This window comes from Drosophila subpulchrella, chromosome X (assembly GCF_014743375.2).
Source record: "Drosophila subpulchrella strain 33 F10 #4 breed RU33 chromosome X, RU_Dsub_v1.1 Primary Assembly, whole genome shotgun sequence".
Taxonomy (NCBI): Eukaryota; Metazoa; Arthropoda; class Insecta; order Diptera; family Drosophilidae; genus Drosophila; species Drosophila subpulchrella.
In genome coordinates, this window is record NC_050613.1 from 10,702,508 (window position 1) to 10,718,908 (window position 16,401).

The 16,401-nt window shown below is 37.8% G+C and overlaps 1 protein-coding gene across 3 annotated transcripts in view; it reads right to left on the reverse strand.

Moving 5' to 3' along the window:
• LOC119557679 (tyramine beta-hydroxylase) overlaps nucleotides 1-14,099 on the reverse strand; it is a 37,746-nt gene extending 23,647 nt beyond the window's left edge. The window contains exons 1-2 of one of the 3 annotated variants that reach the window (XM_037870551.1): nucleotides 14,072-14,099; nucleotides 8,211-8,519 (exon numbers count right to left, since the gene is read on the reverse strand). In XM_037870551.1, the coding sequence (XP_037726479.1) occupies nucleotides 8,211-8,421 (211 nt within the window). In that variant the 5' untranslated portion in view covers nucleotides 8,422-8,519; nucleotides 14,072-14,099. Of the gene's footprint in view, nucleotides 1-8,210; nucleotides 8,520-12,325; nucleotides 12,529-14,071 lie in introns of those variants that run through there. The other 2 variants (XM_037870549.1, XM_037870550.1) reach the window with 2 other exon arrangements.
• Nucleotides 14,100-16,401: the final 2,302 nt, after the last annotated feature.

A 16,401-nucleotide genomic window follows, 5' to 3' on the forward strand; every position in this document is an offset into this window, starting at 1 on the left:
TTTTCCAATTCAATGATAAGCCAAGCCAAAATGGCCACAAAAAGGATAAAATCACTGAAAGCATGTGCATCCACAAAATATACCTTAAAATAACATTGAAATATATACTCTTTCAATATCTTATCCCCGGCATTTTTGCCACCCAGCTTGGCTACCATCTCAGTGTTTGTATACAAATAAGATCAAGTGGGATTCGGCCCTGGAGCGTTGTATCCGGTGGATTGCATTCCGTGAAGGTCTCGCGGTCGGTTTACCACCCACAAAAGCCAAGTCCCCGCCCAATCCGCTGGTCATCTTAAATCGCATTAAAGTTTCCCCGCCTCGCCACCATCGAAGTCAGCCAATCGTGGTCCCTTAAGAATCACATCGACATCCTCACGTACGCACACATATGTGGGGATTAAGCTGCATCAAATGATTTGCCCAATTTAAATTGCTGGCATAAGTGTCTACGGTTCGGGTTAAAAGAGTAGCTCTAAAGATATGAAATCATAATTATAACTTTAATTATTTATTCAAATGTGGAGGGTATTCGAATAATATATTATATGCCTGAAGAACTGTAATGCTTTTTAGGCATAGTTGATTTTCTTGTAACTATAATACGTATTAAAATGTTTTTAATATTATTACCTTTACATAAATATGAAGATTTTTATTGCAAAGCTAATATTATATTTATTTAAATATTTTATTTTAAGCCCTTCTTATTGGAAAAATTGTTTATACGCTTTGAAGAACTGTAATGATCCTTAGTTATATTTGATTATTTGGTTTCTTTGGAATTGTAACAAAAAGAAATAACATAAGTCCATAGTTTTTTTTTGTAAATCTAATAATAACCCTTATTATACCATATAATATCCCATATTATTTTGACCATAGCTGTAGATACGTATGCACACAGACATACTTAGCCTGGATTTTTTTCAGTGGGGGGGTTCTGGGGACCAACAAAACATTTCGATTCCTTCACTAACTGGAGCAAATTCAAAGAAAATTTCCCTCAACGGGTTTGGCTTGCTTGAGCGCACTTCAAGTGGCAAACACACACTCGAGCACTCAACACACACATACGTGTTGCCGGAAAAATCGAGGGAAATGGGAAGCGGAAAAGCGAGAACGGAAAATGCAACAGAAAAACTAGCGACGCTTAATAAAGCCACGCGAAGCGGAAATGAGCGTGTAATGTAAACGGAAATGCGTTGAATGACGCCATATTTGTTTGGGCTGCGAATGGGGGATTGGTTTCGCAATTGAAATGCTCCTCTGGCTTTGGGACACCAACATTCGCATTCGCATTCGCAATCGCAATCGCACTCGTCCAGTTATCCTAGTTATACCCCCGAGCGGCGACAAAGTGTTAAATTGTGTTCGCCAAAGAATGACAGAAGACAACGGAGATCGGGGGATTTCCCGTTTTATGTCAGTGCGCGCTGCAGGCATCCCCGCGGCACAGTGGGCCCATTTCACCTTATTATACCAGATCTCATTCCATTTTTAATCAGCTGAGTGTCACCATTCGCTAGGAACAACTATCTCTTATCTTATTTTATTAATGGCTACACCTGATACATTTTTTAGATACTTATTTTATATTAAAACCCTTATACAAATATGTATTTTATTATATAGTATATGGTATAATTAAGCAAGAGATATATATATATGTTAGTCTGAAAGTATCTAGGCTTTATCGAAAATTAAAAACAAAATTTGAACAGTTCTACTAACTTTGTTAGGCATATGAAAAGTACAATCCTCATCGATTTAAGCTTAACATTACTATATTTAAGGACTTAAGATCTCTTAAAATTATTTTTTGTATTTTTTAAATTCAGAATTTTATTTCAAAATCTTTATAAGTCAGAAAAATTTAATTTAAAATTAAAATTTTTTTTTTTGAATAAAATAAAAAAAAACCAAAATGTGAATTTTTCACCACTGTGCACACTGCACTCGGGGGACACAGTGGTGCAAGTGTGTGAGCAGGACATACATCATTGGTTATTTATTGGTTTCCACTAAATAAATCGAACTGGAATTGGCAAACGTCGCAGAATGGCCATCATTGGCCTCTCCTGACCCCCTGACCTGCGACATCCACGTAATATATATATAGTACATATATATATATTTAGTACGCCTCACGTAAGCCCCGGACATATTAGGGTTGCCACCGAAAGGCGACACAAGGAGCCCAAAGTTTTCCCTTTGGCCGGCCAGCAAACTCGGCGCAAGTCACTCCAATAAATGTTGGCCAAAGTTTTTGGCCCGCTCTGGTTCGAGTTTATTATTTATTCAGTCAAGTTTTCACTCTGACACCGAATCCCAATACATGTCCCCCATATTGGGTCCATATGGGCCTATGTATTACATCTATATACTATATACCACATAAGGGAGTATCTCATTAGCTGTTTGGGCTGCTCTTAGTTAGCGGATGATTTGCCCGATTGTCAACTGATTGCAGTCGCACCAAAGTTGGCCCAAAAGGTCCCGAAACCGGATGAGTGGGCCAAAAAAGGGAACCCAGATACAAAAGGCACCTGCTGTTAGTCGGCAAATTTGCTGTCACGGGGGGATTCGGTGGCACAAACGATGCCGCCGATAAGAAAGGTAATAACTTTTAAAATAGCTTTAGGCCACCTTGAAAGTGGCAGAAAAAGGTGGGGGTGGTTGGAAAAGGGGGTGGGCCTCTTCGCTTTTGGCCAACTAATTTAACATTATATATATTAGGGGCCAGATTAGATAACTGTTTTGTAATTTTCACAATCTGCCGCCATGATAAATGAAACATTTTAGCATAAATAATAAAGTCATATCCAGCCGGTTGACATCATCTGAAAATGTGTTTTATTGATCTTAAATCAATGGAAATTTAAATATATATCGACTGGAAATGCGGTTCGCTGATCTTAAATCCACATCGCAATTTTTTTTTGCAAATTTAAATAAATAAACATAGGAATGTTCGCTTCCTAATCCCTCTATGTACAAACGTTTGCCAACGGAATTGGCCAAAAAGTCGATGTATAATTCGCATGCAGTTGGGCCAATTAAATTTTCATAGCATACTTTATGGGGCATTTGTTTGGCTCTTGATTAAAATTAATGGCAAGTTTAGCTTTCACTGAATTTTCGCAGACAAATACGAATGAAATGGCGATATCACTCTCTATTTTCGTATTTTAATTGTAAACCCTGTGGATAAGGATATACGATTAATTTATTTGCCTAAATTTATACGTATACATTGTATAAGCTTTTCAATTTAATAAAGAGAATAAAAAAGTTGTTTGGAATATCCTCCATTTTCTAAAAATTGATTGTTTTCTAAGCAGTTTATTTCGTTAATTCAAAAAATTTGAACTTTGTATCCATTAGATAAACAAAATAATTATGTGGGGTATTCAAAGATTTCGTTAAATAAAATTTCCTTCTTCTCCCGTCATTCTTCTATGAGAAATGGCTGAGAAATCTCAGACGGTGAAAATCTCGCTTTCTCCTTCCAGTCTCTTAATTTTCCAGTCAAGTCCAGTCAGATTAGTGCCAAGCAGTCTCCAAACAACAATAAGAACAACAACAACAGCAGCTATTCGCCAGTACATTAACAACAACAAAAACATAAGCGTGAGCACTTTGCACACAACAAAAGTCTCCAAACAATAACAACAACTAAATCAACACTAAAAACAGAGCAGAGCATAAAATAACAACAACAACAATTAAGACGAAAGTCAAGCGGCGAGAGGAAAAGAAAGAGGGTGAGAAAGAGGGGGAGAAGAAAGCGGGGGAGAGAGTGAGCAAGAACTGCAGCTGAGCACATAAAGCAAAAACAATACAACCAGAGAAATAATATTAAAAAAAACAACAACAAAGTTAAGCTCAAACAAAGGCGCCGCTTGCGAAAAAAGGGGGGCTATAAACGGGGGGCAAATGGCAAGAAGTGTGAGGGGAGAAAGGGGCCAAAAGCCTCAGAGCGCACAGCTAAACGCTCGTAAAGCTTTCAATTAAAATTAATAAAAATGTACGCGAATTAAATAAACACCGACTGGGCTCAGAAGCAGTTGGTCAGGACAGGTGCCACAAAAGGCCAGAGGTGCGAATACAGTTAAAACAGCAGACGGAAAAAAGGGGGTCAAGGGTTGAGGGTCGAACGTTAAAGCATTTAATTGTCGAGCCACATTAATCGATTGGTGTTTAATTCGATTAATAAAAAAATCGATTTTTTCGATTTTTCTTCTATTCTTCATTTGTTTACCATAAATAGAGTATATTACAGACAAATATGATTTTATTTAAAGGAAGAAATGTTTTTTAATGTGATTTGTCACAGAAAAGGAATATTTTTTAACATTTTTTAAAATAACATTTTCGCACTGCTTTTTTCCAACTATTTTTTATATATTGCTAAAGATTATACCAATTACAAATTTTTTACTATTTAAAAAGTTGCTATACATTTGAATTTTGGTATTATTTTTTACCATTTTAACATTCTATGAAAATCTCCCTTTCAATTATATGTAAAGCACTTTAAGCTCGTATAAAACGTTCAAAATATAAATACAAAAGTACCAATATTTGATTATGTGGACTATTAAATTTACATATTTGCGAATTGTAATTCAATTGGTCAAATTCCTCTGACACAACGAGGCATTATCTTTAGTGCTACGTGCCGAATGCCGAATTGATTTTGCAATTAAGAATAGTTTTTTTTGTAGCTTTAAATTAAAAATCTCTTGTGACAACAATTAAAGCTTTAATTGCCCGATTTCAACTTTCTTTCATTCTTTTTTTTTTGTAAAACGAAATTCAATCAAATCTGCGTTTGCATAAACGGGGTTACACAATCCAAAATGCAACATTGAAAGCTCAAAGGACCGGGTGAAAAAAAAAGAAAATAAAATAAAAAAAAGGGCAGCAAAGCAATATGTAACACGCATCCGGTTACGTGATACGTTTAACGTGACATTCGCATCCTCCGTGGATGGGATGTATCTGTCGGTGACACATTAACCTGGAGCGGAGGAGGAGCGCCCACTGTCCGCAGGATTATATAAATTGAATTGTTTGGTACAACATGGCCCTGGCCATTAAGCAGGAAGCTAGGAGAGCGGAACCCCGAGAGTGTGTGCGTGTGTCTGGCGTATAGAAAATGGCCGAGAGTTCTAGGGGATTCGGGGGATCTGGGGGATCCGGGGAACTCCGGACTCCTGGCGCCCCGCTGATCCAAAGCCCTCGTAAGCCGGGCAATCGGCAGACAGACATACAAAAAAAAAGAAAATAAAAAAGGAAAAAGAAAATAGAGATACAAAAAGAGTAGCAAAGTGATTTCACTTGAGCTTCTTTCGCCTTCGGTTTTGTCAGTTCCTTATGGATTTATGAGGCCCGCCCGTCGAAGGTAAATAAGTGGAGAAGCCCTCTCGCACTAATCAGACACTTATGTAGGATTTGGGATGTCCTACGTCCCACGTCCCACGTCCGAGGTCCTTTGCCCAATGGAGCGCCCACACGTCGGATGCGTAATTCGAGCAGCGTTGGAAAACGGAGCAGAAGGACAACATAAAAATAACAAATTATTTTGCTTATTCCAATGTTTACGGTTCGCATTCAAATTTTGTTTTATGGACATTCAATGGCCAATACGAAGGAACATATAAAGTTTCATCTCCATACACACAAGCACTTACACTGGGTGAAAAAATTTCGAAATGCCCAAAAGTATGCAGTGAATAAAGGATAGTTGTCTTTCTGAAAGAAATCATTGCCCTTTTGAGTTTTAAATATAATGTTGCATACTTTTAGATACAAAATTACATTTAAGTGTGGTTTTAAGACCCTAGTGGTTTCTATAGCTTCCCCGATTAATTTTAGGATAGTTTATTTTAATTACGAAAAATGTAGATCGTATTCACTTGAATTATTATCATACATATATGGTAATATCAAATACTTAAATTTGTATCTGCTTACAATGTTTATACATTTTTGTTTCAGTGATATATGTGGAACATTGGCTAGGATGGCCATTAAGAATGTTTGTCCCATTTATGATTCATGAATGCTCTTTGTTGCTGCCATCGGACCAATGAACTGTCATCAAATAGCTGGCGTAACTTGAGCATCAATTTGGACTTGTTGCCTCCGATGCTTGGTCATTTCAAGAGTTTACTTAGCATCGCTTCAGGAGTATCGAGTAAATGGATTTACTTTAAGGCATAGAAATGTTTTTGTTACAAGGAAAGCCAAATTGAAGGTATCTATACCGTTGATTGGCTTTGAATTAAGCAAAAATATATCAATTACCATAAATTAGCTTCGAATTTTAGTAATTTATCTTCAATGTGAGCATTTAATTACCTAAATAAATGTTGGACAGTATTCAACATAAAAAAAGTTTAAAAGAAGTATTGATCTGTAAAAGTTATCGAAATTTAGCAATCGATAACTTTTAGTTTTTTATTTTTCTTGCTTTTTAAACAGCACACTACTACCAAGTGATAAGCTGATATACTGCACTTAACTTAAGTAGATTAATGATTTCCAGACCAATCTTAAGACCCGAATGTACTTTAAAGTTGTACACAGTACACTAATCGATATTTAATCGCTTCGATAGCCGGCAATCGATCACTTGGCTTTTATTTCCAAAGTTTTTATAGTTTCCACGTGAGGTGGATGCATTTCAGCCCATTCCACTGACCATTGTGGCTGGGGATCTGCGAAATCAGTCGCCCGATGACGTTGGCGCACCTGCATGGACCATATTTCTTACCCCGGAACACCTTTAACCCTTGTAGTATCCACCGTTGAGGTCGTGGGCAGCGAAGCATCGAGGCAGCCCAGTCAGCCAGTAAGGCAGTCAGCCAGTCAGCCAGCCAGTCAGCCAGTCAGCCAGTCAGCCAGTCAGTTAGTCAGTCAGTCAGGCTGTCAGCGCACAAATGGCGCCACAAATGTTTTGCCCCTTTTTCCCAATGGTAGGATACATTTGTAACTTCTATTGATTTTTAATGCACGCTTTCTGTTCTGCCAGCCAAGGCGTCGTCGTCGTCGTCGGAACAAGCCACCAAGCCATGAACTTTACAAGGAAGCCACCTACTCAGGCCCAGACTCCGTCCTGCGTCCTTCGTCGTGGGTCCTTCGTCCTGGTATACGTCTCAATTGTACCCCCTCTGGTTTTCCCAACGATTGTGCGGGTGTGCGGGTGGGTGTGAATTTTAATGCTTGTAGCTGAGAAACAAACAAACATGTCACAGTCGAGGGAACTGGCCGCAAATCCGCCATCTTCTCGGCGATGCCATTGCCATCGCTCCACTTGATAACTTAATGCCGCACGCATGCCTCCACATCCACATCCTCATCCACATCCTACATCCTATATCTACCCATCCACTGGCACTTTCTCTCTCTCTCTGTGTGGCACATACGGACTGACACTCATCCAGACAGGCACTCATACGGACATACGGACAGCCATCCATCCGGACGGACAACTCTATAAACAAGTAGGCAAACAAGCAACTGAACTTGCCCGAATGCCGCCTATGCATTTGCGTATTGGAGATGGGCGCGTGAGAGTACTGATTGATGTTTATCGAGAAGTAATCACCGAAATTTGTTGATCGATAAGTGATAGATAATATGATTTTGAATCAAGTCCATAGCCAAAGGTATCTAAATTCCTTTGCCAAATACTATTCGAATTGCTGGCAATCGAGTCCTAGGAATTTACTGATCGATAAGAGAGCGATAACCTGAATTAGATGATCGATAAGTAATCGATTATAGGGTTTATGATGTATGCCAATAGCCAAAGTTATACAATTTGAATTTTCTAAGTATTCTTATTATGTATATTCTCTTTTCCACAAAGATTTCGGATTGATGGCAATCGAAGATGAATCGACACCATTTCCTAATCGATAAGTAAGCGATAACATGATGTAAGCAAAGTAATTTTTGCAAAACAAATTCTAATGAGAATTAAATACGTTGTGCTTATAACACCTATAACATGAAAATGCGGATAAATTGTGGCATTTTAGTGTTTGGCAAAATGCGTTTAGGTTAATTCTTTGAAATATCGATAGGTTTTGGTGATCTATAAGCTACCGTTATAATTTTTTTGAATTGATCATGTCTGATACCTTTATAGGGATATGATTACGTACTATTGGATATATGCTTTAGGCTCTACTTACGGTTGGAGAAGGCGCTTAGAGGGCGCGTGAGGAGCATGGCCATCAGGAGGAGCAGCATCACTGGCAACAGCGCCGGCGAACGTCCTTGGAGCACTTGTTTTTGTTTTTGCTGTTGCTCCCGATGATGATAAGCCAGTTTTGGTTGCTGACGGAGGGGTCGGGGTGGTGAATTACCATCATGACTGCTCAACTGCAGCTGCATTTTCAGCATTTTAAGCAGATTGCTCGGCCTGCTGATCGGTTCCTGATTATTCTTCCTCAGATATCGTTTATGGCTAATCGCTGCGAATTTCCCTGCTGTTGGTGTTGCTGCAAATGTTGATGTTGCAAAATCATTGATACTGGGGGAACCCATTTATTTCGACATATAAACACACTCCAAACGAAATCGAAAATAAAACAAACAAACAGGCGCTTGAAACATGAAAAATATTTGGACTGTACAATACCCTTTACAAGGAAAGATTTATGGGATATCTATAGGAACTGTAGGGCTTAATTTTTATAAACAAGACTTACTAATGATCAGTAACTTTAATTTTTTAAATATTTTATTTAACTGATAACTGAATTCCGCTTACTTATAAGCTAAGATGCTTAAGGTTTTTCAAATACAGTATGACTAAATGGCTCCTTTTCAAGCGGTTTTTCATCATACCCTCATTCGTTTTCGAACAGCGGGTATAATAAAACAAATCCGTGTACAATTTAAATCAGACAATTGACAGATTTGAGCATTGACAACAACAAAATTGTAAGCACATAATAAATGTTTACACGTTCATTGTATTGTATTTACATGACAAATTTATCTGGCACCATCGTTTTGGATGGTATGGGTGTGCTGGGGGTATTATTATATTGTGGACAAGTCGTTGAGTGGGCGAAGTTTCGTGGATACAATGAGGTTTTTGGAGGAGAGTGGGTGGTAATGTTAATGTACTGATGGGATGGCCGCTGGGCGATTTTCATGGGGCCCGCCTGCATTAAGAATCTTCGAATTTCGGTGGCAGGAGCAGCATACTTTACAGCACCGCCTCGTTTTACGACTTGCCACACGCCGCGTACATCCTTCAACTTATTCCGAAAAAGTTTCCAACGTGCCAGCCTCACAGCGGCGACGTGTAACTCACTTTCACCCACTTTCTCGCCGCCTTGGAAATCTGGGTACATAACGCCGGATTTGTCAGGCATAAATGGCATTAATCAGTTTGCGGTTTACTTTCGCAAGTCATCCAACTTCCTGGTCGGAAAGTAAAAGTGCCAAAGTGTAACTTTATCGTTTAGCGAAGTTGCATATCGCAATCTGCATGCCTTACTGAAGGCATTTATTCTAGTTATTAATACGATTTAAAATAGAACCGCCTTTAAATGAGGTTTCATATGTCCAGGTAATTTAGGAAACTTGATATGCATTTGCCTGGATTACTCAGAAAATCGTTTCAGTTTCAGCAACCTGGCATTTATTTAATATTTAATTCCACAAAAGAATTTCCAACGCCTTGTGTGCTCCACCTTCCTAGAAATTTTCCAATTAAACGTCTGTCGATAGAACCAGACTTGGGGAAAAATACAACGTGTTCTGCTTAAGGGAGTTTCCAAAGAAATAAGAGGATTTCAGCAACAGAATTGCAGTGCAAAACATGTTATGCTTTCATAGTGAAAGAGAAAATAATATAAATTACATGTCACAAGGTAATGCTTATATGAAACGGACATAAATTTAATGATTTATGTGGAAGACGTATTAAGTATTTTCTCTGAAATTAAATTGTTTCCTGAATATTTGCGCAAAGACAACACAACTGGCAAGCTGACAGAAATTGTCAAACATTTTAATTGGCTTTGTTTATAATTTAAAAAAAATTCACTTTATATGCATAAATTTATGATTTCTTTTTTTCAATTTAATGTCAGCTCGTGTTGGAATTCAAAATACATTTTTGTGGGCCCTTTGTTGGCAATGATTTGAAATATCTGTGTCCCTTTTCGTTATTAAAGCAATAAATAGAATTAAGTACCTATTGTATCCATTTTATATGGATAAAAGTATTGTGGTTAGGGTTGCCGCCGAATTAGCTTCTGTGAATGAACTGCGAAACTTTGGCCCATGAATACCCATGAAAAGGAGATACCCAAATCTAAAACCCAAGCCAAAAACCGTGCCAAGTTTAATCGCCTTGCGGGGGATCTGCGTATTTGCTGTCAACTCGGGCATGAGTTAAGCAATCCTCGAGGCATTAAGTCTGCCCTGCGGTTGGTTAGACCAAATTGAAAACGAATTAAAATGAAATTTCAAACGCTTTGTGCCAAAAGTTTTAGCCAGCTTCTCTGCATCGCGCCACACGCCGAAATACTTTGGCAAAGTACTTAAATTCCTACTTTCTTAAAAAAAAAATGAAATGGCTGAAAAGTTCTGTACGAGTATTTTCTCAGGTTTTTTCACTGCGTTCTATCACTAGAGAATGCAATTTCCATTTTGATTGGTTTATCAAATTGAAGAGCTCAACTATGCCGAGGGATTTAAAAAGTTTTAGTTCGGAGCGATCATACTTTTGATCAGATTATTTTTTTACTGGTTATATCTCTAGCCCACAATAGTCAGTTTATAATTATGAAATAAGTTTGTTAGTTTTGCCAACACAAGGACTTTTTTATTTAACGTAAACACCTCGAAACCTTTTATAATAAAAACGCATCTAGCATAAAAACCGAATTAAAAAGTTTACTACGCGTCGGATTTGGTCGAAAAATATTTTAAAGAATTGTGTCATCGTATAAAGAGTTCCAGACGTGCTTTTAATTTTCATTTGCCCCGCCGGAGTTTCAGACGTTTTACGAGTTTCCCCACTTTGCATTGTTAAGTGCAGGAGTGTCAAATTGACAGCAGAAAGTGCTAAAAACATAAATGTTTAACGCAGGTGTTTTCCCCAGTCCGGTGGTTTAAAATATGCTTGTGAAAAAGAATGGAAAACATTTCATTTTTCGGGTGGTTGGGCGGTGCTAACGTGGCTGATAATGGTGAATTTTATATTGATATCACGAACTGCACTAAATCATCAATTAAATGATTTTATGATGCCATTTCGGGCATTTCCCCTCAGGCAATTTCGGCTGTGGTTTCTGCTCTATATCTCTGGCCCCGCCCCCTTTTGTTTCCGGTCGGATCTGGTTTTTGTGGTTTTTTTCGACAGTTGAAAATCGTTAGAGCGAACATTTCTAAGACTAATGTTGGTACGTGCCTTAAAGATCTGTTAAAATTCTTCTTTTTTTTAAAGAAGTTTTTTAAAAGAAATTAGGCTTTCGTTTTTAAGGTCAATTTTTAAGTGAATTTGTTGAGTTTCAGCTTAAATAACAAAGTGATACTACGATTTTTCCACATTTCTTTCTTTTTCAAAGGACATAGTCCGAATGCTAAACTGTTTTTGTAACACAAAACAAATTGGCAATAATTACGGAATTATTTCCAAATTAACAATCACTTATTTTTTTTAAGTCTCTTCTGTAATTTGGATGTTGTTTTTAAATTATATGGCATTTTATATTTTGTACTCATGTTTCAAAAACAAATACATGAACACACATATTTATATTTATGATTATAATGAAAAAACAAAAAAAAACTAACGATGACTTATTCCTGAAGAATTCGCTATTCTCTCTTGCTTTTAGTAATATAAACTGAAAGATTTCTTAAATATTTTCCATGACTTAAACCAATATTCTCTAATTTATGCCAAACTTTTTTCTGGATTTGAAATGAAAGTTCCACTTAGGTTAGTTGGCCTGTACTCCATTTTTTTGGCCAACACCTGCGGCCATTTTGCCGCGGCCAAGATGCTAACGGTAATGGAGAGACTAACGGCAAACGGCAACGTCAATGGGGCCAACAACACCAACATCAACTCGACGGAGCGACGGAAATGCAACACTTTTCCTTTTACGCTTCCGCTTTGCAAATTCCCGTTTGTTTTACTAGCTTTTGTTCCTGTTATTTCTTGGCCACTGTTTGAACAACGACAAAAAAAAAACACAAAAAAAAAACAGAAAATAATGTGGAGCGCACGGGAGCGCAACAACAAAATGTGGGAAAAAGGGGGAACACAAGGAATTACCAACATCAACACAAACACAAACAAAGCGCCCGCCGGATTTATAATGGCAAAGTAAACAAGCTTACGAGTCGCGCGCGACTTTTGTCCCGTTAGTTGGCTTTTTGTTTTTGCGCGCGCTTTTTTGGCGCGCTTCTACGCTTTCGCAAGTGGAGCCGCGGTGGAGAGAGCGAGAGAGAGAAGTGGAGAGCGCGTCCTACGCCAGCCGAACGCAGAATGCAGCCGACAGCGCAGCCATCAGCGGCTTTTATACGCGCCCCTCGAGCCGAGGACTCGTCGTCCTTCGGCTCGAACTTCGGCTCCGGCGAGAGGGAGACAGGGCGGCCAGTGGGTGGGCGTGGGTGGTGGGGTGGTGGGGGTCGGCTTCGGCTCGTTTAGCATATGTCTGCTGCCATCGACATGGGCATCACTGGCACACGTGTGCGTGTGTGCGCACAATGGAGTTCAGGATAATAGTGCTGTCTGTACAAATGATCAAATCAGCTCGATGTCTGTTAATGTTCGTATCTTGGAATTTGGAATTTTATTTAGGTAATAAATTCTCATTTTTATATTCAGACAGTTTTGATAGTGGTATCTGCCCCTACTTGATAAACTTAATCGGTATACCATGGAAGTAAAAAGTAAGTCAGAGCTTGTGCAGCAGATACTTCTTGTACATATACCCAAAATAACCAATTAATTTTATGTAATATGATTTTTTTCTCTGTAGTATAAGTAATGTCTTAAATGCCGATACTAATATATCAAGATTTGGTTGTTCTTGGCTGCTTAAGAATTCGCGCTTTGAGTTGTTTAACTTCAAAAATATAAATTAAACAATAAAATAACTTGATAAACTGGAAACTAGAGACAATATAAACATTTTGTTGTAACTTGAAATACTTGGCTGTTTTTGATTGCTCAAGAACTCGCGTTTTGAGTTGGTTAACTTTAAGAATGTGAGCTAACCAAGATAATAACTTAAAGAACTGTAAGCCTGACATAATATAAACATATTTTTACCATAAACTATTTGGCTGTTTTTGGTTGCTCAAGAATTCGCGTTTTGTGTTGGTTTACCCTAAGAATATTAGCTTTTATAAATATAAACTTAATAAATTAAAATGTTGAGATAATATACACATATATAATACATAGGTATTATATATATGCATATGCAGTATAAAAAAACATTATTTTACTTTTAAATATTTTTTATATTATCTTTAAGCCCTCTTCTATTTGCCTACCCCTAGCTGTACGCGGGTGTTTGCATATTTGCTTTATGAATGTGTTTACCAGCAAACTTTGGCGCGGAAAAGAGACGGGCGACGGGTGAAAGGGGAGAAAGGGGAGAGAGCGAGAGGTGCGTGCGAAAGTGCCAACACTCGCATTAATGACACCAACAACAAAGGCAACAATTTGAATTGTAAGCCAGCCAACAGCTCAATTAACTATCCGTCCGGCGGATCGTCCGTCTCCCCATTTGCCATCCTGTTCATGTTGACTTTCTCATACGCATAATTCCCATTATTTTGGCAATTACAAGGATGTAATGGCAATTGCGTATGCTTGATATTATTTAACCCGTAAGTGTGCCGTCTCTTTCCGGCGCCATGTGGAGGTAAATATGAAAAATGCATTGCAACGCTGGCATTGTCAGGGTCTCAATTATTAATATGCAGCATTGCAAGCGGACAGGTTTTACTCCCAGTGTAGAATTTCAGTTTCTAAAAAAAAATGTTATGATTTATTTTATTTACATACCCCGAATCAATATGGTTTTGTTTCTCCAACAGAAAACAATAATAAAAAACTGAAACAGAAGAACAGCTGTTCTTAAATAAATAGCAACCGCGTGGTAAATTTAAATTTACTTTTAATTAAGCCATGTCAAATTCATTTCGGCAGACTTCATGGTTAATAAGCTAACATAAATTTGAAACATTTTTCATAGTTCACCATGCATGAGTTTCACTGTACCTTGTGTGTCGGCCTGCTGTGCATCTGTTTGTTTGTAAGTTCCCGGAGAAACATAAAATGAGCAGCAAGTAATTTACATGTAAACAGGTTAAGGGATAAAGTTCATCACATGTAAATGGATATGCCTGATTAATGGCAAATATAAACGACATACAGGACATCTGCATATGCGCATGTGGTTGCTCCTGCCTCCGTGTTTGCTCGCTTTTTGCCAGCCCTTTATTGCATCCGATACGAGACTCAGGAATTCAAGTGTCACCACAACAATCAGGGCCGTATTTATTTATTTACGATCAGGTATAAAAACTTAAGGGCTCCCTTTTGGTGTTAACATCCAATTTGGGAGTAGTGGGCGACTGGAGTGTAATAAACTTAATTACACCAATTATGTTTTTAATAACCAGGGACTGAAAACAAAAATGTTATAAGAAAAAAAAATGAAAGCCAAAACAAAAGTCCCAAAAAAAATTGAAAAAATGTCACTTTGTTTATTGGAAAAACTTGAAAAATCTGATATTTCAATTTATTTAGTTTTTTAAAATTAAAAACTAGGAGGTATTTCCCAATTTTCATTATAGAAATTATAATTAAGAATAAAAAATATAGCAAAAATCTAAAACCATTCATAATTTAAGAGTTATTTCACATGGACCTATTTAAGAAATTTTACGGTCCTTTCAAAGACTTTTAATATTCCATACTATATGCTTGCTTATATTTTATTACAAAAAATATTTAGTAACCCTTACTTTCATCACTCAACCCACTTAGTTATAATTGCGGAATATTTGCAATCATAGTTGTAATTGCTTCAACTTTTCACCAAGACCTCTGAACATTAGGAACTTGAATCGAAGTCCCCTTCAAAGGCGAACCACTCAAACTTGAACTTCCAGTTAGGGGCTGCACATGCGGGCCAAATTCGATGCCAAGTTCTGGCCAAGTTAGTAGTTTCATAAGCGACCTCAAGCTGAACAGCTAACAGCTCAAACTTGAACTGCTTCCCACTTGCACATGGTTTCGCATGCGAGGCGAGATGGTGAGGTAATTGAGATGGATCTGCTCTGGTTGGTTGGCCTCGCATCCCGCGGCTTCACGCAACAAACACTCCGCACCTGCCGCACTTTCCCGGCACCGGATGCATTCCGTCCGGAGGATGTCGTGTCACCTGGCGGGGAGTACGGGCGTAGGGGATTCGGGGGAAGTGGGTGCCTGACAGGCCCCGACATTCCTTCGATACCTCAAATTGGGTTGGTCCGTATGCGTGCACTGCAATTATTAATAAACACGGTTTCTAAATTATAAATACAACAACTTTTCGAAAGCGTTTACACAGAAAAACAGACGTGTATTATTAAAATACTTAACAAAGTGTTTACATTGTATGTATGTTCTAAGTTTGGAAGCATTTTCTCTTGAGAAGATTTCTTGAAGTTTTTTAAGATTACATTTGAATAACAAATCATTTTCACAAGCTTATTTATATTTTATTATATGGATAATATAAAAAAAGTATTGGCCCCGTTTTTGTACACTAATTTTATTTTTAAGCGAAGGTCTAAGATTTACATAAAGCTTGAAAGATAATAAAATACAAACGCCATTAATTTGTGATTATTATACATTTTTTCCTACACCCCTATGTTAGTCTTAGTTTTGTAAACCATTCCATCATCTTTAATAAATAAATAAATACATTTTTTTTTAAAGAGTCTATTACGCTTTGTTAAAAAATATTTTAAAGATTTATTGTTCTTTAACCATTCCCATTTCAATAGTTTCCTTAAAATTCTAGGTCACAGAGACATTTAAGCCAACACAAGTAGACGAAAACACAAAACTGTGTTAATTGGGCATGTAACTAAATAGCTTTGAAAGTATCATTGCACTGCAGTTCCAAAATATGGCATATGATACTTTTTTGCTAGTGTGCATAGATTGTGCAGTTTGCGTATATTTTGCATGGCTGGGATAACTTTTGGGTTCATTGACAATGGCCACCACCCGTCAAAAGCCCCCGCATTCCTCGGAGCCTCAAGGATTTTCGGGGAACATGTCTCGCATTTCACTTTCACAACTTGCCAACTGGCAAAGCAAGCAGATAGAGATAAAGA